This window comes from Misgurnus anguillicaudatus, chromosome 16 (genome assembly GCF_027580225.2).
Source record: "Misgurnus anguillicaudatus chromosome 16, ASM2758022v2, whole genome shotgun sequence".
Classification (NCBI taxonomy): Eukaryota; Metazoa; Chordata; class Actinopteri; order Cypriniformes; family Cobitidae; genus Misgurnus; species Misgurnus anguillicaudatus.
In genome coordinates, this window is record NC_073352.2 from 30,972,504 (window position 1) to 30,995,871 (window position 23,368).

The 23,368-nt window shown below is 38.0% G+C and overlaps 1 protein-coding gene across 1 annotated transcript in view; it reads right to left on the reverse strand.

Moving 5' to 3' along the window:
* Nucleotides 1–22,846, reverse strand: part of nfkb1 (nuclear factor of kappa light polypeptide gene enhancer in B-cells 1) — a 41,699-nt gene extending 18,853 nt beyond the window's left edge. Inside the window, exons 1-13 of the mRNA XM_055178539.2 lie at nucleotides 22,486–22,846; nucleotides 21,826–21,869; nucleotides 21,155–21,251; nucleotides 17,391–17,431; nucleotides 17,074–17,172; nucleotides 10,166–10,314; nucleotides 9,480–9,643; nucleotides 8,965–9,123; nucleotides 4,993–5,097; nucleotides 3,813–3,904; nucleotides 2,534–2,672; nucleotides 2,283–2,426; nucleotides 2,024–2,119 (exon numbers count right to left, since the gene is read on the reverse strand). Of these exons, the coding sequence (XP_055034514.2) occupies nucleotides 2,024–2,119; nucleotides 2,283–2,426; nucleotides 2,534–2,672; nucleotides 3,813–3,904; nucleotides 4,993–5,097; nucleotides 8,965–9,123; nucleotides 9,480–9,643; nucleotides 10,166–10,314; nucleotides 17,074–17,172; nucleotides 17,391–17,431; nucleotides 21,155–21,251; nucleotides 21,826–21,864 (1,324 nt within the window). The 5' untranslated portion in view covers nucleotides 21,865–21,869; nucleotides 22,486–22,846. The remainder of the gene's footprint in view (nucleotides 1–2,023; nucleotides 2,120–2,282; nucleotides 2,427–2,533; nucleotides 2,673–3,812; nucleotides 3,905–4,992; nucleotides 5,098–8,964; nucleotides 9,124–9,479; nucleotides 9,644–10,165; nucleotides 10,315–17,073; nucleotides 17,173–17,390; nucleotides 17,432–21,154; nucleotides 21,252–21,825; nucleotides 21,870–22,485) is intronic.
* Nucleotides 22,847–23,368: the final 522 nt, after the last annotated feature.

A 23,368-nucleotide genomic window follows, 5' to 3' on the forward strand; every position in this document is an offset into this window, starting at 1 on the left:
TAACGTATAGAAGTTAAGCCCAAGAAGGCTGCCTCCCCGGGTTGAAAAACCCCTAGGAGAAAAAAAACCCGGATTTTAAGCCGGGGAAGTGAAAAAAAGTCCTAGGAGGGAAAAACCCTTGGGATATATATATACATTGAAACGGATAAGGAGATTAAGTAGGGAAGAGCATTACGTTTTTTGAGGAAAACATTTCAGGATTTTTCTCCATATAGTGGACTTTAGTTTACAGTTTCAATGCAGTTTAAAATTGCAGTTTCATTGCAGCTCTAAACGATCCCAACCGAGGGTCTTATCTAGTGAAACAATCGTCATTTTAGAAAAAAAAATACTTTTAGTCCAAAACTTGTACTAGCAATGTGACGTGCCAGCGTGACCTTACCATTACGTAATCATGTCGAAAGGTCATGTTTAAATATGTGAAATGCACATGAATTTGTATCATTCCACATACAACAACGTCAGAATGGTCCTCTTTACCCCACACTGGAGCGGTAGTTTCGCATACGTCATTGCGCGACCTTTCGATGTGATTACGTAATATGTAAGGTCACTGGCACATCACAAGGCTAGTGCAAGATGAGAAGTTGTGGTTAAAAAGTAGGGAAGAGCAGAGGCATACCATTTTTCAGATAAACTTAATTTTAAAAGATAATGTTTTAGACAGAGATATGTTTGCTGTGGTTTCAATACCAGGTGGAGTTTTGAACTGAAATGTAAAACGACTTCAGTATAATTTCACTTTGAACACAAGTAGTGCATTAGGAACCTGAGACGAAAGCAACACAACAGAACAAGATAGACTTTTGTGTTACACTTGTTTTTAGTAAACATACATGACTATGACCTTGTTAGTATGTAACTGCAAACAAATGTTGTTGTTTATCTTTGCAAAAATTAGTTTTGAAAATTAATTGTAGTTTCTTCAAATGTTTTAAAAGCCACCCGACAGTACAAACTTGAATTGTTAAAAAATAAAACATCTTTAAACAGTATAAACACTATGAAAATTAAATGAAATTTAAATAATAAATTATTCTAATTTAATGCATTAAAAGACAACATGTTTTAAGAAAAAAATACAGCTTTAGGAATTTACTTAATTATGGTCAAAAACATCTTTCTGGACATGCAAAACAGTGATGAAATAACGGGATATTTGTCAGCTCTGTCTGCGTCCTAAAGATGCTGTCATAGTTTGCAATGCAATGTTGTCAGAGCTTGGAGAAAATCACTTGCGCTACTGTCGCCTTGCGCTACTGCCGCCTTGCGCTACTGCCGCCTTGCGCTACTGCCGCCTTGCGCTACTGCCGCCTTGCGCTACTGCCGCCTTGCGCTACTGCCGCCTTGCGCTACTGCCGCCTTGCGCTACTGCCGCCTTGCGCTACTGCCGCCTTGCGCTACTGCCGCCTTGCGCTACTGCCGCCTTGCGCTACTGCCGCCTTGCGCTACTGCCGCCTTGCGCTACTGCCGCCTTGCGCTACTGCCGCCTTGCGCTACTGCCGCCTTGCGCTACTGCCGCCTTGCGCTACTGCCGCCTTGCGCTACTGCCGCCTTGCGCTACTGCCGCCTTGCGCTACTGCCGCCTTGCGCTACTGCCGCCTTGCGCTACTGCCGCCTTGCGCTACTGCCGCCTTGCGCTACTGCCGCCTTGCGCTACTGCCGCCTTGCGCTACTGTCGCCTTGCGCTACTGACGCCTTGCGCTACTGACGCCTTGCGCTACTGACGCCTTGCGCTACTGACGCCTTGCGCTACTGACGCCTTGCGCTACTGACGCCTTGCGCTACTTTTACCATACTTGATTTTTGAGATAATTTAGAGCCCTTTAAAGCTGCGTTGAAACTGCAATTTTAAACTGCATTGTAACTGCAATTTTAAACTGCATTAAAACTGTAAAGTCCACTAAAGTCCTCTATTTAGAAAAAATTAAATGCTTTCCTAAAAAAAAATGTCTTCTTGACTAAACAAAGAAAGACATAAACATCTTTGATGACATGGGGATTTGACAGTGTGGACACTTACACTGTTTGATGCTAGTACCGCCTCCTCCCATTCCAGGAGAGAAGTTGTATCCAGACCCATAATTGTTATAGGTTTGATAACCCTGATAGAAATGTCCTAGAAGATGAAACGGTTTAAAAAACAGTACTTAGGAAAAAGTATGCACTATAAAACACTTCAGGTAACACCAACAACCTTCTACATGTCAAAGCTTTATTGCAGTACACAATGGGATTTTTAGGCTTTCAAAAAAAAAAAAATTAAATGGCATATCCACTACCTCCACTACCTCCTCCACTAGGGCCACCGCCTGTAGTAGGCCCGCCCCCTCCTCTGAACATGCCCCCAGCTCCGCCCCCCGCTCCACTGTAGTCTGGGAAGTGGGGAAGGGTCTTTTGTCTCTTTCTCTGGACTTCTTCTTTATCTAAACATAGTTTTTGAACATTGATTAGAGTATATGGATAATATGAGACCTCTGTAGACACACTGACAAAATGGTACAGTGTATAGCATAGGTACTTTACACAGTACCTATGATCTGTGGGTGGTAGGTAAACGGCTTGGGCTCGCTCGTTTCATTGTCCGATTTTCGCTTAAGCTGTACAAACACAGAGATGGGCTTCTGAAGGTTCTGGTCCCGATATTTAGGCGTCTTAAAGACAATGGCAAACTAAAGTAAAAAGAAACAGACAAACAATAATTTAAAAAATGATGAACATTCACTGTGGCTTTCCATTTACATTTATGCACTTGGCAGATGCTTTTATCCAAATGGACTTAAATGACAAAAAACATGCTTACTATAGTTAAAGGATTAGTCAATTTTCTTTAAAAAAATCCAGATAATTTACTCACCACCATGTCATCCAAAATGTTGATGTCTTTTTTTGTTTAGTCAAGAAGAAATTATGTTTTTTGAGAAAAACATTTCAGGATTTTTCTCATTTTAATTGACTTTAGTGGGCCCCAACACTTAACAGTTTTAATGCAGTTTAAAATTGGAGTTTCAAAGGACTCTAAACGATCTCAAATGAGGTAAAAGGGTCTTATCTAGTGAAACGATTGTCATTTTGGCAAAAGAAAAAAAATATATATATGCACTTTTAAACCACAACATCTCTTCTTCCTCCGGTCCTGTATTGCGCCAGCGCGACCTCACGTAATTTGCGTAGTCAGGCGTTACATATATGAAACGCACATTTGTGGACCATTTTAAACAATAAACTGACACAAAGACATTAATTAGTGTTGTTCAACATACAAAAAAATCGCTGGGGCGTAGTTTCGCATACGTCATCCATGATCTCTTGACATGATGACGCATTGCGCAAGGTCGCGCTGGCGCGTCACAGGACCCGAGATAGACGAGAAGTTGTGTGCATATTTTTTATTTTTCTTGTCAAAAATAACAATTGTTTCGCTAGATAAGACCCTTATGCCTCGTTTAGGATCGTTTAGAGTCCTTTAAACTCCGTAGAAACTGCAATTTTAAACTGCACTAAAACTGTTACGTGTTGGTGTCCATTAAAGTCCATTAAAATTAGAAAAATCCTGAAATGTTTTCTTCAAAAAACTTAATTTCTTCTCGACTGAACAAAGAAAGACATCAACAATTTGGATGACATGGTGGTGAGTAAATTATCTGGATTTTTTTAAAGAAAATGGACTAATCCTTTAAACAACAAAATAACCATAATTTTACTACAAAAATCATGGTTTTGCCTATGGTTATCAATGTTAATTTTCATAAGGGATCCATTAAATGCTACACATTTATTACACATGTACACATGCATGTTCTTGTGCTGACCTGTCTGTGCACGTCAGTGGGTGAGAAATCTCCGTAGGCTTCCCAGATCGAACCCGTATCATCGTCCTCATAAAACCTCACCTGAATGTCATCTGTTACAAACAAACAATGACATCATCAGACAAAAAGAAAACAAAAATTACTGAGAAGCAGCGGGGAAAGAAAGAGGAAGTATTATCACCAAACACACACAGTGTGAAATTTAAATATATCCGATGAAACGCATCTTACTTCCGCAAACCATTGAATCACCACAAAGGAGAGGTTTATTAGTAATGCACCTGATGTTTCACAGAAAGTGAATGACAGATAATGATTATTTTTATAGGGAAACCGGTGATGAACACTTGCATTTCAGGTTCAACCTGAGCGAACAGCAGATCAATCTGTCACATTTTATCATTTCTGGTTACAGAGAAGATAAGAGCAGAGGCATGACGAAACATTATAAAAGCATGGAAAACGTGATGACAACTAGTGAGCAGGTGGGCTGATAACTGACAAGCGTCAAATTTTTACTAGCCGTCCTCGTATGCCCCACTTTGCATATGCGATGGGAAATTCCCCAAACCTGGAAACCCGAGGTAAAAACTTCCTTTATGAAAGGTATGGAGCAGAATGAAGGTGCTTTATCATCTGCAAGTTAAATGTCTAAAGCACTTTCAAGGTGGACTGGTTAGATAAAAAAAAAAATTGCGACCTGACTGGTAAAAGAGATAAGGGTCAGAGATAAGAGTCAAGTAGATGCGAGCAGAGATTCAAACATCACAGCAACATCCCTAATCTATAAAGAAGAGCTTTGAAAGCCCACGTGCAGTGTTTCTTGTACCGAAAATGTCCCTCTCATTTACCCTTAAAAAAAAACAGGCTGATTTTGCAACTGTACATGTTAAATCCTTATTATTTAAGTCATCTGTTACATTTGGCTAAACTCTTTGCATGTAAAATGAGTACTAACGCCCCCACCAAGTTCCTGAATAAGCTAATATTTTATGCATGACTGCATTCGCGCATGTAAAATTGTGGTTGTGATGCCATAACCATAGTCTGTCTGCACTGTGAATAGTAGTACATCAATACTTTATTTTGGAAAACCAAAAATTTGGTTTAAACAATACAAGGGCCCAAAAGGGTTTATAGTTGCAGAGGAGCCAAACGGGTCATATAAGTGTTTTCAAACCTTTCTGGACTTTGTCACACAGCAGATAGACCTCCTCTCCTCCTGTGACACAACCGGCGGTCCGGTCCATTCGTACGATCTTCAGATTGGAGGCGTTCGGAGCCTCTGTGGAACAACAAGGGAGAAAAAGGAGTTATACTGTATGCAGGGTTCCCACACCTTAGTTAACTTCAAATTCAAGGACCTTTCAAGGACTTTCCAGGTTCAATACCCTCAAATTCAAGGACTAAATGTGGGGACACGTTTCAAGTGAGAGCAAGGTATATTGTGTTACCTTTTAAGATACATTGTTACAGTTCCCTTTCGAGGGAACTCGCGCTGCGTCACTGCAGTTTGGGGACACTTTGGGTACGCCTCCAGGGGTAAGTGCGTTTGAATGTGTATCAAATTCAACCAATGGTGACGCTTAACAACAAAGACCAGGATCCAGGAATTATATCGCTATCTGAAATATTGCCAAAGACGGCGTTACAGGGACGCAGGAAGTGTGGCAAGGGAGACACAGCGTCTCATTCCCTTCTCTGGGAACAACAGTTACATACGTAACCCGTGACGTTTTCATGTGTCAAATTTGCAAAAAAGCATTTTGGTATGAATCAACATTCACATACAGAAGATATAAGCATTTAAAGCGAACAGTTTAGCATGTGTGCCTAAAAGTCTAGAATTTTTATGATATTATCCTACACTACACAGGGAATACGGATTTTTTCCAGAAAACGTCTTGCATTAAATTAATTTAAGCACTTTCAATGACCTGTATCTATGTATGTATATTTTCAAAAACTTCTCAGGGCCTTGAATTTTTCCCAGATTCACAAACTTTCAAGGATTTCAAGGACCCGTGGGAACCCTGTGTATGTTTATTTACTCTTGTTGTATTTCATATTTCAGTAACCCTAGTGGTCTTATTTTATGATCTCTGACAGCGCTGGGGAGCATTTGAGAGAAAGATGAAAAAAGGGAGGGGAAATCGAAAGTGTGGGTTGAGTTTCAGTGTAAGAGAGGAAGCAAATAGAGAGAGTGAGAGTACGAGCGAGAGACAAAAAGAGAACGAGAAAATGATACTCATTTATAGCTCTGAATTATAATGGGAGAACTAAAAACGAAGATCGTGTGACCATTCATCCAAAGCTCTGATCTCAATTCAGTCCCTCCAGTTTTTTTGCGATTCTGCAAAAAGAGCAACCCAAAAAAATAATAATAATGTAAAACAAGATTACGTGACGCACCTCTCGGTGTTGGCGAAGGATTTGATTCATATGTTCTTATTAATATCAAAGATTTTTAAACATTTATTATCTGCCGTGTTATTCTGTCATTTTTCTCCCTTTTGCCCCAAAACGCGATAAACGGCAGTCCTCCTTCACCGCTCAACCAATCACAGCGCACCATTCCACGCATTGTAAACAATAATGGCAGTGCGTTAAATACACACAGAATCCTAGTTTTCCTCATCTACTTTGAATTTCGTGATCAACAAACAAACAAAAACACAATAATACTTTGATAAACCTGTGGTGGTTTTCTGTGGCGGCGAAGAAACATAAGCCATTAAAATCGAATAATGTACGTGAGAGGCACTTGGGCGATGGAAAAATGCCGGCTGTTGCTTGTTCTCACATGACAGCATCAATGCTAACACATTGACCCCAGGTGATCTTATAAAAAGCTTTCCATTATTTTACTGGAATTCAACAAAAATCGAGTAGGACCAAGACATTTTACAGCTGATCGCTGCCAAAAAATTTCAGCAACGACGTCCCAAGGATGCCAGCAGCAATGAAAGTGTACTTAATATGACAAAGTAAGTATTTTGATTAATGCCATTAATGTTTTTTTTTTAATTAGTGTACACCACCAGTCAACTGAATGAATATAAAATGGCAAAGACGAATGCATGTTTATATATTGATTCAGTAGATTTAGAGCATTTTGAGAAAAAAAATAATCTGTTTTCATAATAAATCTTTGAAAATCAAATGATGGATTAGAATTTTTTATGTTTTTATAACCTAAGGATTCTATGTGAAAGTTTGTAACAGAAAATAGTTGTTTTCAACTTGGTATAGAAAACACATTTTTACAGAAATTAGTCAAAATTGATCTATGGAGTTTGGAACCAAACTCTTCATTTATTTGTCATTTTCATTTTGTTTCTCGGTTCTTATTATCACTGACTGTTTACCTAATTATTTAATTACTTGAGAACTTCTTAATAACAATTTAATATTAGACAACCATCGAATGGTGCATGACATCCTAATTAGAGAAAAATAAATAAATAGCACAATCCTGGAGGGACTGCCCATTGCTAGATTATACACATACATCAATCAGGCATACATTATTTACCATTATACCATGGGGCTGTTGAATGCTTTATGCTGATTGGTTGAGAAATGTTCGGTCCATCATCAATTATTTTTTACGTATGCGTGTTGACTTTTTGCATACTCTACCAAATGAGCTACAGGATACCATCCGATGTGTTTTTGCTTCTATCAGCGGAAGGAATTACTTTATCTTACTTACACAAGGGTGCGAGGACAAACTGAGTAATGTGAAACTAAAAAAGCAGGGCGTGGTCCCAAACAAGACAAGGAAGAACTTGATTTTAAGTTCAGGTGGCAACTGATGTGCAAATTGGGGTGTGTGCATATTAGCTATATTACAACAACTTAAGTGTTTTTTTTTACATTTATTAACCTACTAATAAATCTATTTTTAACTTTCCAATAGATGGGTTCTTGTGGGCTTTTGTGTCCCAAACTTAACTTCTGGTAGACTTCCGCATAAAATCAATCACAACAGAGTCTCTCTGGAGTAGGACAAGTAAGGAATAATTGACGACACGCCATTGAATTATTCGAAAATAATGCACACCAAAGATTGTAATGCATAATATGGTAATACATTTAAAGGATTAGTCCACTTTCTTAAAAAAATCCAGATAATTTACGTACCACCATTTCATCCAAAATGTTGATGTCTTTCTTTGTACTTCAGATGAGAAGAAACCATGTTCTCTGAGGAAAACACTCCAGGTCCTCTCCCATTTGAATGGACTTTAATGGACCCCAACCCGTAAAAGTTTTAATGCAGTTAAAAATTGCAGTTTCAACGCAGCTTCAAAGGACTCTAAACGAGTCTACTGGTCTTATCTAGCTAAACGATGACTTTTAAACCACAACTTCCTGTCCATCTCCGGTCATGTGACGCGCCAGCGCGACTCCACGTAATACGTCATCACGCCGAAAGGTCAATGATGACGTATGCGAAACTATGCCCCAGTGTTTACAAGTGTGGAGAAAGAGGACCATTTAGATGTTGTTGTATGTGAAATGATACTAATTAATGTTTTTGTGTCAGTTTATGGTTTAAAATTGCCCGCAAATGTGCGTTTCATATGTAACATGTGACCTTTCCACGGCATTACACAATTATGTGAGGTTGCGCTGGCGCGTCACATGACTGAAGATAGACGAGAAGTTGTGGTTTAAAAGTGCATATTTTTATTTTTATTGTCAAAAATGACAATCGTTTCGCTAGATAAGACCCTTATGCCTTGTTTAGGATCGTTTTGAGTTCTTTGAAACTCTGTAGAAACTGCAATTTTAAACTGCATTAAAACTGTTACGTGTTGGGGTCCATTAAAGTCCATTAAAATGAGAAAAATCCTGGAATGTTTTCCTCAAAAAACATAATTTCTTCTCGACTGAACAAAGAAAGACTTCAACATTTTGAATAACATGGTGGTGAGTAAATTATCTGGATTTTTTTAAAGAAAATGGACTAATCCTTTAAAAAAATTTTTTGGCAATGTTACAGGAGCGATCCCAGAAACAATCAAGGAATGTGTTTGCGGTCACAAAGAAGGCACAATGGCAATTTTATGGGACTTTTCCAGGATCAGCATGCTGTACCAAAATCAACCCATTTTCATTTCAAATTCAGAAGGAGGGCGCTTACTGCTGTCAAAGATTGGTTCGGATATGACCGGGTCCAGTCTGCGGGAGAAGCCTCCATCGCTGTCGGGCAGGAATGCCGTGAACATCAGGCGCACCACACTCAGATCCATCTCCTTCGATTGTTGAATGGCTGTACTGCATATCAGGCTCCTCTCATGATCTGAAACACATTCACATTTAATGTAGTCAAAGTATACCGAGACTTATATCTGGAAAGAAAGAAAAGATTAGTTTTTAGTCACTTCATGAGTATGTAACCCAGCTAAAGTCATTTTTTGTGATTTACAACATAAAATTATCTTAAATAATGAAGAGAACATGCAGTGAAAATCTAACCTTCATATCTTTAACATTGATTGAGGAAGATCATGTCAATGTTTAAAATACATTATAATCAGATGAGAAAACTCCTTTTGAGGTAGATTTAAACTTTTCATTTACTTGGAAGTAGCTTTGACCACGAGGCAACATTCATGAGTTTCACACAAACAGCTGTGAATCTTTACACATATCTACCTGTGAGTTCTCTAGGCATGCGGACCTCTCCCTGTAGGTTATCAATGTCAGGATGGATGTATACGCCGCAGTTATATCCCATCCTGTAGGCCTCGACCATCCTCTCCTCAAGAATTTTACTTACATTCTTCTTTGTCACGTGCAAAATGCCCAGGTTAGGAAAACTGCAGGATGTTATTTATGCTGGTTACCATCATTACATGAATCAAATGGACCAGAACAAGAGGTTTGAAATAGTCCGAACGGATGTTAAAGGAAAACACCACCGTTTTTCAATATGTTACTATGTTTTTACCTCAACTTGAATGAATTAATACATACCTATCTTTTTTCACAGCGTGCACTTTAAATCTTTGTACAGCGCATTGTGAATGTGTTAGCATTTAGCCTAGCCCCATTCATTCCTTAGGATCCAAACAGGGATGAATTTAAAAGCCACCAAACACTTTTCCCTATTTAAAGACTGCTACATGAGTAAGTATGGTGGCACAAAATAAAACTTTTGTTTGGATCCTAAGGAATGAATGGGGCTAGGCTAAATGCTAACACATTCACGAGGCTCTGTACAAAGATTAAAAGTGCACGAATTGAATAAAGATAGATATGTATTAATAAATCTAAGTTGAGGTAAAAACATTAAAATATTGAAAAACAGTGGTGTTTTCCTTTAAGGAATAAATTCTGACCTGATGCTCGAGTCTTTAGGCTGTAGGTCGGCAATGCAGATTCCCTTGTCACACTGTTTGCCCACCAGACTGTGAGCGTGGAGATGTGGCTCTTGAGTGTTGGTCACCAACTGAACTACAACTCGTGCTGCACCCTGGTAGTTACAGATCTGTCACCAGCAAACGAATAAAACATCAATAATTTAGGGAGAAGAATGGTACATTGAATCTTACAGAACTTATAGGTGCTGGTTCTAAAATCCAATTGGACATTTATGGCATTTTAAAGACCCCATGAAATAAAATTTGATTTTGGCTGCAAGTATTGAATATGTTAGCTATAAGGTCATCTAAAATCTAGCAAGCTCAAAAACATTGACAAAATTAGGCAAAAACGTATTTAAAACGTATAGTCAACATTCTTATGACATCATTCTGCATCTCAGCTTTTCATCAGATTCTAGATGTTAAACTAAATGCTACTGGCTGTTTTTTTATGATTTTTCTGTGTTCTTCCTGCATCTATTAATGTAAAGCTGCTTTGAAACAATTAAACAATTGTGAAAAGCACTTTATAAATAAAATTGAACTGCATATTTAAGAAAAGGGGAGGAGCCACTAAATGTGAAACTAAAATGGTAAGTCGTGTTTATGACATTAGGTGCGTTCAAAGTCTTTTTCATCTGCATAAGATGGCGATCTATCTTAATTTTATTGAATTCCTCAACAACACAGCAAGGTTTTTAACTTAAACTACATTAAATAAAGAACACAGAATGCGGATCAAGTTTGTTTTGCTTTTTTAGGTTTTAAATGAATTTATGAAGCCAAACTGTTACATATTAATCGATATATCGCAAAGGTATCAAATTTTGTGCAGCTTATTTTGTTATTAAAAAAATAGCCTGACAACCTTCAACAACAGACATTGCATTTATTGATTCCATATGTTGCTTACTGACATCGCCTTAGCTTGTAAACTCAGGTAGTGTGTTAAAGTCCTCCTTGGTTGTTTGTATTTACGAGACCGTAAGTCGCGTTTATGACGTTAGGTGCGTTCAAGTCACTTTGTCGGCACAAGATGCAGGTGATTTTTTTAAATAAATTATGTGAAAATACAGCCTTGTTCACTCTACTTACAGAAAATGAAGAACAAATGAATGTGCATTAACTATGTTTTCTTATTCACATTTTAAAGGGGGGGTTCTATGGTATGTCATGCATTCTGACTTATTAACACAGTTATAGAGTTGTTTCCTCATGCTAAGTAGGCAAAGTGTCAAAAAAGCAGTTGGACGTGTTACAGAGTACTACTGTGCCAAACGCACTTCGCCAGGGTTCGTACAAGTTTCTGAAAGTTTTTTCGATTACGGGTCCAGCTGACGTTTCAGGATTTCTATACATATCACTTCTTTTTATGGGCACTTCCCCCGGAAAACCCCGCCCACCCGTCAATCAGCGGGAGACGCTAGAACTTCACATCACATCAAGCGTCAGCTTTGTTTAATTTCAAATCTCAACAATGGCACGAAAGAAGAAGTGCGATTTTGGATGTAAGAAGAAGAAAGCCAGCCTTATGGAAACAATGGATATAGTTTATTTTCCGGGGTAGCAGCGGAGTTTTATGTGTGTGTTTGTTGAACGCTGGTTTTAATTGAAAAGTCCCAACCGGGTCATGAGTTGCATGCGGTAAGACAGACTTCTGTCTTATGTTGGAAATAGCCGCGTGCATATTATATAAATGACACGAACATGTAGTGAATCATAAGTTAAAACAGTGTTGTATAGTGTTGCATGACTCGTACTCGCTCCACCCGCGGTAGTAACTCCTCTTTCTTCATTTTTTTTGTACGTTATCAGAAAGAAGCAGTAAAGCTAATCTTTCTTTTATAAATCTGATTAAACTTAAGACTCTTCAGAGATATAAAGGATGTAATACTACTATATAGGTACTCCAGATTAACATCAGATATGCAGAAACAGCGTGTGTTAGGTGAGCTAATTGATGAAGACACTGTCACGTTATATATCAACTGTTATATAACAATGTTAATGCTGCCATGTTTCTCACTGACACTCCCCAACTTGTATACTCAGAGCTTTAACATTTTGAGTTTACCAGTGGTATTTATTACTTTATGATGGCATTAGGGGTGGTTTACATTTCGCATCTAAAACCGTACGAAAAATATAATGCACCACTTTCCTCCTTTTCGACATGGCATTCTGAAAAGTTGAAGTATTTTTAATTGGCCACAGCGTCGATGCCCCTGGAAAAAAAGCATGTCGCGACTGCATCGCTTTCTATTTGAGATCGCTTGCCACACATCTGTATTCAAAATAACATATTTGCATGCGCAAACGACGCGAAATGTGAAGCGCCCTTAATGCACATTCATCTTGTAAATACGATATATAGCCAACATGATTTAAACGCACCAATATATACATACATCAGGTGAACTTTATATTAATAAGGCAAGCCTAAGCTGATGAGCAATATCATTTAAAAAACCTGTTTAATTTGTTTTATTAATTCTAACACAATTATTAAATATTATCTAAAGATTAAGCATTCTGCTTATATTTTTCAGAAAAAGTCTATAGTTTTGTATAGACGGCAAAAAAAAAAAAAAATCCAGCAAAATTGTCATGTCCGACTAAATATCGATTTCATTTTTTTCTTTTTGATGTGTAAAAAGAAAAAAGTGCCGGTATTTTGCTGACGTGCTTATGTGTTACAATAGCAAATGATGTAGATATAGAGATACTGACTATATATCTTTGTCATTTGCAAACAACAGTCAATACTAAAGATTAGATCTAAGGGCTAAATCATATTTGTACTCAGCATAAACAAAGGATCGAAAGAAAAGTGAGAAGATATTAACAGCAAATAATGCGACAAGTATGATAATGTCATATCTATGGGGAATTCCCTGCATTAGTGGGGAAAGTGGGTGGACTTTTCCACAAAAAAAGGCTATCGTCATTAACATCATCTTTAAGATATCTCAACAAACACACAGAACTAATTTACATACAAACCAAAATGCCAAAATACAAACCCTTTTGTGACAGCCGATTTAAGAGTAAACCTTAAATATTTATATATATATATATATATATATATAACACGGTTGAAATTAAAATCAGCTCATCCTGACTCATATACAAGGCTGTGTGGTTGAACTGCGGTGGTTTCTATAGACAAAGTTCAAATGAGGCCCAGAAGACATTCTCTGGTGTGAAATGACTCACGCACACACAAATATCAACCTCCAGAAAAAAATACCCAGCGAATATCAAAGAATATGTTCATGAACCCTCTAGAAAGATGAAAGAGTTTGATGACCTCATGAAAGTCATTGATGTAACATGTCGAAAACATGCATGTATTGTACATCCGTAAACTAACAATTATCTCCGATCTGCCCATAAGTCAAACCAGGCCAAAAACAGTTGGGCGGCATAACTGAAATGCAGTATGGGTAACACTTTAGCTAATTTCCTCTTGCAGTGAGCAATAAAGAAATCTCAAAAATAAACCTGTATGACAATCACGTTAAAGCAGTCATATGAGGAATTCAATTATAAGCTTACTTTGAAAACACAGTAAATATTAGAAGTCTTTAAATAAAGAAATACGCAATACCATTCATATCAAATAAAATGGCAGCAATTGTGATTTACTAAAATGTTAACTTTTTACAGTAACATCCACCCAAGCCCACCGTCAGGTGTGTGTTGCGTACACGTATGTGTTGCATGTCAAAATGTGTCAAGAGTGAGAGTGGGCGAGCTGTCGCACACTTTGTTTCCCTTTCGTACGGCGTGTCATACAGAACGATCTCCCACTAACAACCCCAGTGACACATTGAGGAAATTCCCAAACGGACACGGAGGACAACATGGTAACAGAGGCTCGTGGGCATTTCTCGATTTCCTCTTTTCCTCGTTTACCAACCTTAAGCCAATGTAACTGACCTGACAGAGATAAGCAGTAAGAGAGCAGAAGCTACTATTTTTAGCCGGGTGATCTAGCAAACATTGCGTAAGCTTGATTTATCTGCTGATGAAAGAGACCACGTCACACTGCGCTTAATGTCAAACTACATTTTCATTTCCTGAAGGAAATCCCAATCATAATCCAGCAAACTACCGGACAGCTATACCAGATAAATATCAAGCGGTGTCAATCAATGGAGGTTTTTCAACATTTACAAAATGCTTGTAGGAAACTAAAAATCTTAGCATTGGAGAGAAAAACGGTATTAAGGTTATTTTTAGTGATAGAGCGATATATTATTTTTATGACAAATTATTATTTAGTGTTGCCAATTTTCTATTCATCTCTGATTTATTGTAATGGGATGCACCAAAATCTGAAAATTTTGGCAAAAACCCAGCCAAAAATAAACAGAAAAAAGGCGATGCTCTTCTCAGATTTCAGTCTAACTGCAGCCGTTATCACAGCGCTACACCGCAAAGTGTGACTGTAACAGCTGTGTGCAAATACTTAAAATGACACACAAGAAGCTCCACTGCTCATGATTGTGTTTTAAAGGGATAGTTCACCCAAAAAATGATAATTCTGTCATCATTTACTCCCTCTCATGTTGTTACAAACCTGTATACATTTCTTTGTTCTTATCAACATAAAGGAAGATATTTTGAGGTGCACAGTTTTCAGTAACTCATGCTGGACTGTTAGGACGCGTGCATACCAAAGCTTTTACGCCGGCGGATGTTTTCAATTGTTCCCAATGGAAGCGCGCCGTTTTTCAAAAAAGCCGGTAGCTGACACTGAAAGCCAGCGTTCTGCGTTCTTTATTTCGAAATTATTTCGTTGACGCACCTTTTTTATGACGCTAATGCTAAAACATGACGAGACGCTTTCGAGTTTTCCTTGACGAGACGGAACGAAAATGATTACAAGTCTGACGTTCACAATGCACGTCATTTCTGCCTATTTTGCATGAAATCTGTCTGTTTTTACCTAAAAAGTATCCTTGTTTTGGGTACGCCCACCACCTGGCTGCCGCCATGCCGCGCACCAGATTTCACACAACAACAACACACCTGGGCTGTGGCGAGTTCGAAGGACCGTGGCGGTGATGCCAATAAATGGAAACGACGAGATGATTTATGGACATACTTTCAGTATAATCCACAGAAAAACGGAATGCATATTGGGAGACGACGGTAAATGTGGCCACAAACTGGATGGGAAGAATACCACCAACCTCAAGCGGCACCTGAAGGCTCATCACGCTAATTTTTTTTAAAGGTAACTAACAAGTCACACTGTTAACATTTCATATACATTCAATTTTACTCAACATTCGGCTTGTGACATATTTCATGGTAAGTTTAAGGTTTTATATGTATCTACTTATCAAACCTCATGCGCATTTCCAATACTTTTTGTGGTGTATTTAAGTAACAATGCAAGGCATGCGTTTCTCAACTTTATAAGCGAGGTCAGAGCGTAACACACAAACTCAACATGAGGGTATATCAGGCTCAACTTTTTTGTTATGACATGCGGAGAAGGCACATCGACTAAAACAACGGCACGCCATGAGGGACAACCTTAATGCACATTTTAATAGTATTAAATACACCACACTTTTTTAACCTAAATTAACTTGTTAAAGACTACTTTTTTACTAAAATGGACTTAAACTTGACTAAAACCTTTTTGCGTTTTCATCGACTAAAACTATCAAGTTTATAAGTGACTAAAACCAAAAAGCATTTTCGTCCAAAAGACTAAGACTAAGACAAAGCTGCCAAAAACAACACTGGCCAACGGTTGAAAAATATTAAACTTTGGGTGAAACGCTCAGCTCGTCAATGTCAGTCCTCACACGGCCGTCCAATCACAGTGGAGAAGGGGTGGGACAAATATCACAACAATATCAAATATCACGCGGCCGGCGCATTTTTTCAATTGATTCCAATGGAAACTCAGCGATTTTCAAAAAAAAACGGCACTCTGCGGTTTTCCGCCTTCAGCGCTGAGCGTTGAAAGAGATTCAACTTTGGGTGAAAAGCTCTGCTCGTCAATGTCAGTTGTCATACAACCGTCCAATCAAAGTGGAGCAGGGGCGGGACAAGTATCACAACAACCAACCGGCTCAAGTATCACAGCTAAAAAGCGCTCGGCAGAAAAAACAGCTGGTATTCGATGTCCTCCAAGATTTGGTGGGCACAACCCCTAAGCAAAGCGCTTAACTGAAGACAGCTGGCAGTCGGCGTTTAAAATCTTTGGTGTGCACACCCCTTATGCGGCAGGTGATGATGTCACAGCTTATTTTAAGCCTGATGATGACATAAGCAGAACATAGGCTCACTGTCACGCTGTGTTTTGCCTGTATCTTAATTAAACTCATATTAATAAGGCTGCTGAGTTGCTAAATTATTACTACTTTATTAAAGTTTTCTTGAACTTTACATGATTTAAATTTTAAAAAAAACTTTAGAATTTGATTCTGTTGCATATAACTAAATGAAGAATATCTTTTATTTATCCAATTTTGGTGCATTACTTTAAAAAAAAAGTTATTATTATTTTATTAGTTTGTAGTCCAAGATTGATTAAATTAATGAAACTATAAAGTCTAACATCCAATTACACAAAAACTTTTTTTTTTTTTTCGTTTTGCCAGAGTTCATCCAGAATTTTCGGCATCTGTCGAGAATTTTCATTTTAGTGCATCACTAGCAATGACATTATCTTATCCCGACTTCGTATCTGCCAATCAGCCACACTGCTTTCTCAATATCGATATTGGCCATTAAAAACCCGTAAAAGTCGATCACTAGTTAAATTTCTCTATTAAACCGCATTACTCATCTAATCTCAACTTTAAGGAAATTAGTCATTTCAGGGTATCAGCAGAGATCTATCTGATGAAACCTACCTTAACTTGAGGGTAGGACTTCCTGTTCTTCTCGCTGGAGGCCCCTGGGAGTCCTCCATGGGAGGGGCCCTCACATCCATACCGGAACCTAAAGCCCCTCTGGAGGTGAAAATGTCAGAATTAATGTTGCATTACACTTGGGTTTGTTTATTGCCTGCTGCCCAACTACAAGTTTCTGTCAACTTTGTCACAGATTAGATTACAATTTATTCAAACATTATACAAAAAACGTCTATCTTGGCAGTGAGGGTTTTTGACAAGTTCAAAGCAAGTTTATGCAATTTATTAGCATTGGGAAAAATGGCTACGTGCATTACCTGTTTCGGTTGTTCGACAATTTGCAGATAAGGTGCGTCGACTGCAAAAAAAAGAGAAAAAGAAATCTTTAATGAATCTAATTTATCAGAACAGTTTGCAAAATGACAAAAAGCTCTACAAAAAAAATAGTAACGCAAAATAACTCAACTCAATAAATTTCATTGTATGGATAAGTGAAAGCCAAAACTGGTATTGCAATCACAAAACTTGTGGCTAAAACTGGTACTGCAATCACACAGCTAGTGGCCAATACACAACATGACAACATAAACATCAGTTGAGGGCTGCAACTCCACGTTTTAAATGACAATATCATGACCATACCACTGTTGTCAGTGTTATAAGTATTTGAAATGAAAATGATTTCTTAATGTCTAGTGACATATCAGGGCCATTTTATGATACATTGATATAAATTTCTTACATGCTGTTCCTTTAAATATATTTTTTAATCGAACCCTTAAAATAGCCATGTTTGTACAAGAACCTGTTTCCCAGTTAATATGTCTGGGTAATATTCCCACATCTGTGATTCACCCAGACGATTGCACAAAACTTTAAAAAAAATAACATGCAGATTACTGTAAAATGGAAAAGCATACAATTCTCAGCAAGTTATAATATGAATGTCACGTCACACTGCAATAAAAACACACAGAGTCATCTAAAAAGTCCAAACAGGAAGTTCATAACATCAGGTGTGGGAATATCAGAGTGTTTCGTATTTAATTAAATCTCGTGAACTTTCTAGGCGTGAGGCATGTTTGCTTTGAGTTTTCTGTAGATAATTTAAGGCCAGAGTTCTTCTTGTACCACGTGTTTCCACAGAAGCGCAAGCTTCTTCCTCTTCCTGTGTAATACTGAGACCACATCCTTCAACAAGCGATGCTAAAATCAATCAGCTGCCAAACCTGCAAAATTGAACAGTCACCATCACAGATTTACTTTGTCCATTACTAGCACCCTCACAAGTTATGAAACAATACAGATGTGTGTGTGTTAATGATGCGAGCAAGATGTTAATTCTCAAAGCAAAGCAATATCGATATATAAAAAAAAATCATTGGCATTTGTTTCGTTTGGAGTTTACATCCTGATCACTAAATAGCATTCTTCTTATCTTTAAACAGTAACAGGAAGTAGTAGCATAGAGGTGCGCCACAAATTTTGTGCTAAGGTGTGCATATGGTGGCAGCTTTCCTAAAATAATATCCTATTATATTCCTAAAATAAGAAATATCCCCATATATCGGCTCGCTTCACAGTAGCGCAATGTATCGCAACATACCGCACCACAACCTCAGGTATTGTGATACGCACACCACATTGCGTAATTCTAGCCGATACAAATTTTTAAGGATAATATAGACTAGAGATGAAACAGTCAGAATATTTTACTTTGCGGTTATAGTGACCAAACTCACCATGATTAGAAGTATTATCATGGTTTTGTTAACAATTTCTAGAAATGCTTAAAAAGTACTGATGCAAACCAAATGTACATGCAAGTGCATTTTACATGTAAGTGCACTTTTGTTCGCATAAACATCAAATAAATAAACATAAATCGTGAGACTTGACCTAAATGTTTATCTAGTTAAGATGTGAGTAAATCAGATTTTCATATAAACAGCAAGTCTGTCTGCGAATGTTGTAAAACTTGGGTGTACTTTAGGACCCCGGAGCTGAAAAAAAAAAACATTTTCCACATATCGTACATTTTTGTTGCTCCAGATATCTCTGCCTTCCTCAAACGATCTGATTTTGTACAAAGCTCATCGATCTGAAATGTGCAGTGTCCTCGGACTGGCAAGCTTACAAGTACGTTGTGATTGGCCTGAATACCTCTGACATCAGCCGGAAGTACGACGCTTCTTACTATGTTTGAAAGTTTTGCTCACAATGCAATGCTGTCAGAAGTTAATATCATCTGTACTACCTTATCTATATACGAGACGAATCTGATCCAAAAATGTAGATAACCAAACTTATCTATCAACTTTTGTCAGCGCCGCTTGAGCAGGATGTAACAGATTGGTAAGGTAAGGATACTAAAACATTAAAACCAGGTCTGCATTTGTGATCGTAGAAACGACAAACAACAGGGTTCCCAACCTTAGTTAACTTCGAATTCAAGGATCTTTCAAGGACTTTCCAGGTCCAATACCCTCAAATTCAAGGACTAAATATGGGGACACATTTCAAGTGAGAGCATCATGTTACCTTTTAAGATACATTGTTACAGTTCCCTTTCGAGGGAACTTGTGCTGCGTCACTGCAGTGACACTTTGGGGACGCCTCCTGGGGTAAGTGCGTCTGAATGTGTATATCAAATTCAACCAATGGTGAGGCTTAACGACAAAGACAGGGTGATGCGGGAGCCAGGAAGTATATTGCTATCTGAAATATTGGCAAAGATGTCACACAGGGACGTATGTCAAGGATGTCAAGAGAGACGCAGCGTCTTGTTCCCTTCTCAGGGAACATCAGTTACAAACGTAACCAGAGATGTTTTCATTTTTCAAACACAACTATGCAAAAAAAGCATTTTGGTATAAATCAACATTCACATACATAAGATATAAGCATTTAAAGCGTTTAGCACGTGTGCTTAAAAAGTCTAGAATTTTTATGATATTATCCTACACTACACAGGGAATAATATGGATATTTTCCATGCATAGAATAGATTCAAGCACTTTCAATGACCTGTATCTATCTATGTATATTTTCAAAAACTTCACAGGTCCTTGATTTTTTTTCCCTCAGATTTACAAACTTTGAAGGATTTCAAGGATCTGTGGGAATCCTGAAACAAGCAGCTCTACTCTGCACTGCACAAAACTTGTGTTTGAATCATAGCTTAGTCAGTAGTAAAATCTTTACAGGCCGAGGAAGTAAACTGTTGCCTACTATCCGTGTGTTTGTTGTAGTCTAAGAAAAGAAATTTATGTTGGAAATGATAACTTGCGTTATCGTTTACTTTGGGATATGCACCTTTTGCATATTATTAACATGTACTAATAAACACTTACACACCAAAGGAAATATAAAATCGTGAATCGGATAATTGGTGTCCTTTAAATTCCTAGTCAATGAAAGAATGTGTTTGTCTCACGTTATTGCTTATATTGGTTGATGCTGGACAGGGATTTTCAAGCCATGACACTGGAAATTACAAATTGACGTGGTAATACTAAACAACGTTGGACATTTTTATGGTAATCAACCATTAAACCGGTAATCGTTACATCTCTAAGATAGACTTGACCTAATAAAAAGTATCAGCAAACCAATACCCATAATCCTTTCCCTCACTTTACAAGCATTATGCTCGGATAGATCAAGAGGTCATGTCCATGGAGGTCGCCCCAAAACAGCATTAATCTCAGAAAGACAGCACACGGAGGCAAGGAGCGATTTAACATAACATCTGTGTTTCCAATGAGGAAGAGTGGAGAAAAACACAGATCTTCTCCTGTACCCACTCAATATACAAACAAGCATGACTGACAACATCACCAAACAAGTTTTTCGCCTGAAACTGTAATGTTCCTGAGATCTTTATGGTGTTGGCACTGGTGAAATCAGTGCTAAATTTGGTTTATCAGATCTTTATTAGCAGTGAGGTTGTTTTCTAAAGGAACGGAAGAAGAAGAAGAAGAGGAAATGATGGCTAGTCTTTCCCCATCCATTTCGCAAGGTTAAGCAACTCTCACCTTGACAGACAGACAAGTTGAAAGTCGAAAACTGAAACTCTTACCTGCCCTTAAAGCATTACTGTGTTGCATGGGCTGAAATGTAGGGTCCATGGGCATCCACATAGTGTCCTCTCTGAATGCATCCAATGGATCCAAGTACTTCAAAAAGACACAAAAGGAACAAATAAGACACACTGAAAGACTGACATATAACCGAAGCATTACTCTTGATTGACAAATCAAGATTAAAGTATCATAATGTAATGATGAGGAGCATCAAGGTTATATTATCACAGACTGTTCTTCTTTACATAGTGAAAATCACATAAAATCAAGTCACAAATCACTATTAAGCTTGATAAAAAGATCAAAGAAACTCTATCTTATAGCTTCATAAGTTTTTTGTGCTTCTTCGAGGCTGTTAAAGATAAAACCACAGAAGGCAGGAAAAAGTAAAAGCTTCTTAGCTTTACAAGAGACACTTCCTGTCTGATCTTGTGGTATTTACAAAAATTAATACTTCTTTTTTTGAAACCAATCATTTGCTATGAAGCTTATTGAAAATTAACAATTTGTGTGACAAACAACACAGAAGGTGTCGTAAAGAAAGATCCAAGGTCTTATTTTAATCCGCTATAGTTCAAGCCATATAAGTTTCCTGCAGTTATATATATGACAATGACTAATTTCATACATGGTAGCAACAAAAGCATTCAGGCAAAACACTGCTTACCCCGGCATGAGGTGGGAGGTAGGGGTCCTCTCCAGCCATGATTCCTAAAAAAGAAAAGTCAAATCCATTATTCACTATTGAAGTATATCTTTACCCATGATTCTGCTTAAGGTACTCAACTGGATACACACGAACACAAACCCAACGCTTGTCATCCAAAATTAGAGGCAACAACTCATTAATATAACAAATTGTGTATGTATTTACTAAACCAGTCTTCTGAAGTGATACAAAGGTGCTCAAATTACGTACTTAACATAAACATCCCATAAATTATTTAACAAACATTAACTGTCAGACTGTAACACACAATGGCTGTCTCAAAACCTAATGGGAAGTCAAACTTCACCTTATTTTAGGGCATCGTGTAAGTACTGTTCATACTCTCCTATGATGCTAGTCAACATGCTATATTTTTATATATGCTACATCTCAACACAACCGATTCTGTCGGACCCAAACCTAAACAACAACAGAAAACATAAACAAGTCCATCAGTTTCTCGTACTTACCCAAATCAAACAGGTTGAAATGCTCATTTGGGGAAGAAGTAGGAAGTTCGGCACTTGATACAAACTATCACAACAACCTTTAGATGGCAACACGCGCAATTCAAAGACAACGCGCGTGGCACGATCCTCGAGTGTTGAAGTCGCTTACCTTTCCTGAAAATATCCAAGGTTCAGGATCAACATCAAACAGCCGTCTGGGATTCCGAGTGGGGATTTCTGTTTATCTGGCCATGTTGCGCTGAAGTGAACTCAAGTAAGCCAGATGAAAGCAGGGTTGAGGGGGTCGAGTCTGCTGGATGTGGATATGCGGAAGATCCGCTCAGATAATAAAAGACCGATCGATCACTCGGTTTTATTGGCCGGTCACGACAGATCACTATAAATCATGGCGAGATGAACAGCGCCGTTTGAATATAGACAACTTAACTTCCTTACTGGAAATTCCCTGTGACGTAACGTACGTTCAACGCGTCTCGCGCTCACAATTGCTCTCGCGCGCCCACATGTGGACACTGGCAGAGCAACAAGTTCTTAAATGCTGTGTGTACATGTAAAGGTGCCAAAGAGGGCACTGAAAATAATATGCATTAATAATAATAATAAATTGTTCTCTGATATCTACATAGAATGTATGTGGCTTTATTAAAGGAATATTCCATTTTCTTAAAAGAAAAATCCAGATAATTTACTCACCACCATGTCATCCAAAATGTTGATGTCTTTCTTTGCTCAGTCGAGAAGAAATTATGTTTTTTGAGGAAAACATTGCAGGATTTTTCTCATTTTAATGGACTTTAATAGACACCAACAATTAACACTTAACTCAACACTTAACAGTTTTTTCAATGGAGTTTCAAAGGACTATAAACAATCCCAAACGAGGCATAAGGGTCTTATCTAGCAAAACGATTGTCATTTTTGACAAGAAAAATAACAAATATACACTTTTAAAGCACAACTTCTCGTCTAGTTCCGGTCGTGATGCGCGAGCGTGACCCCACGCAATACGTCATGACGTCAAGAGGTCACAG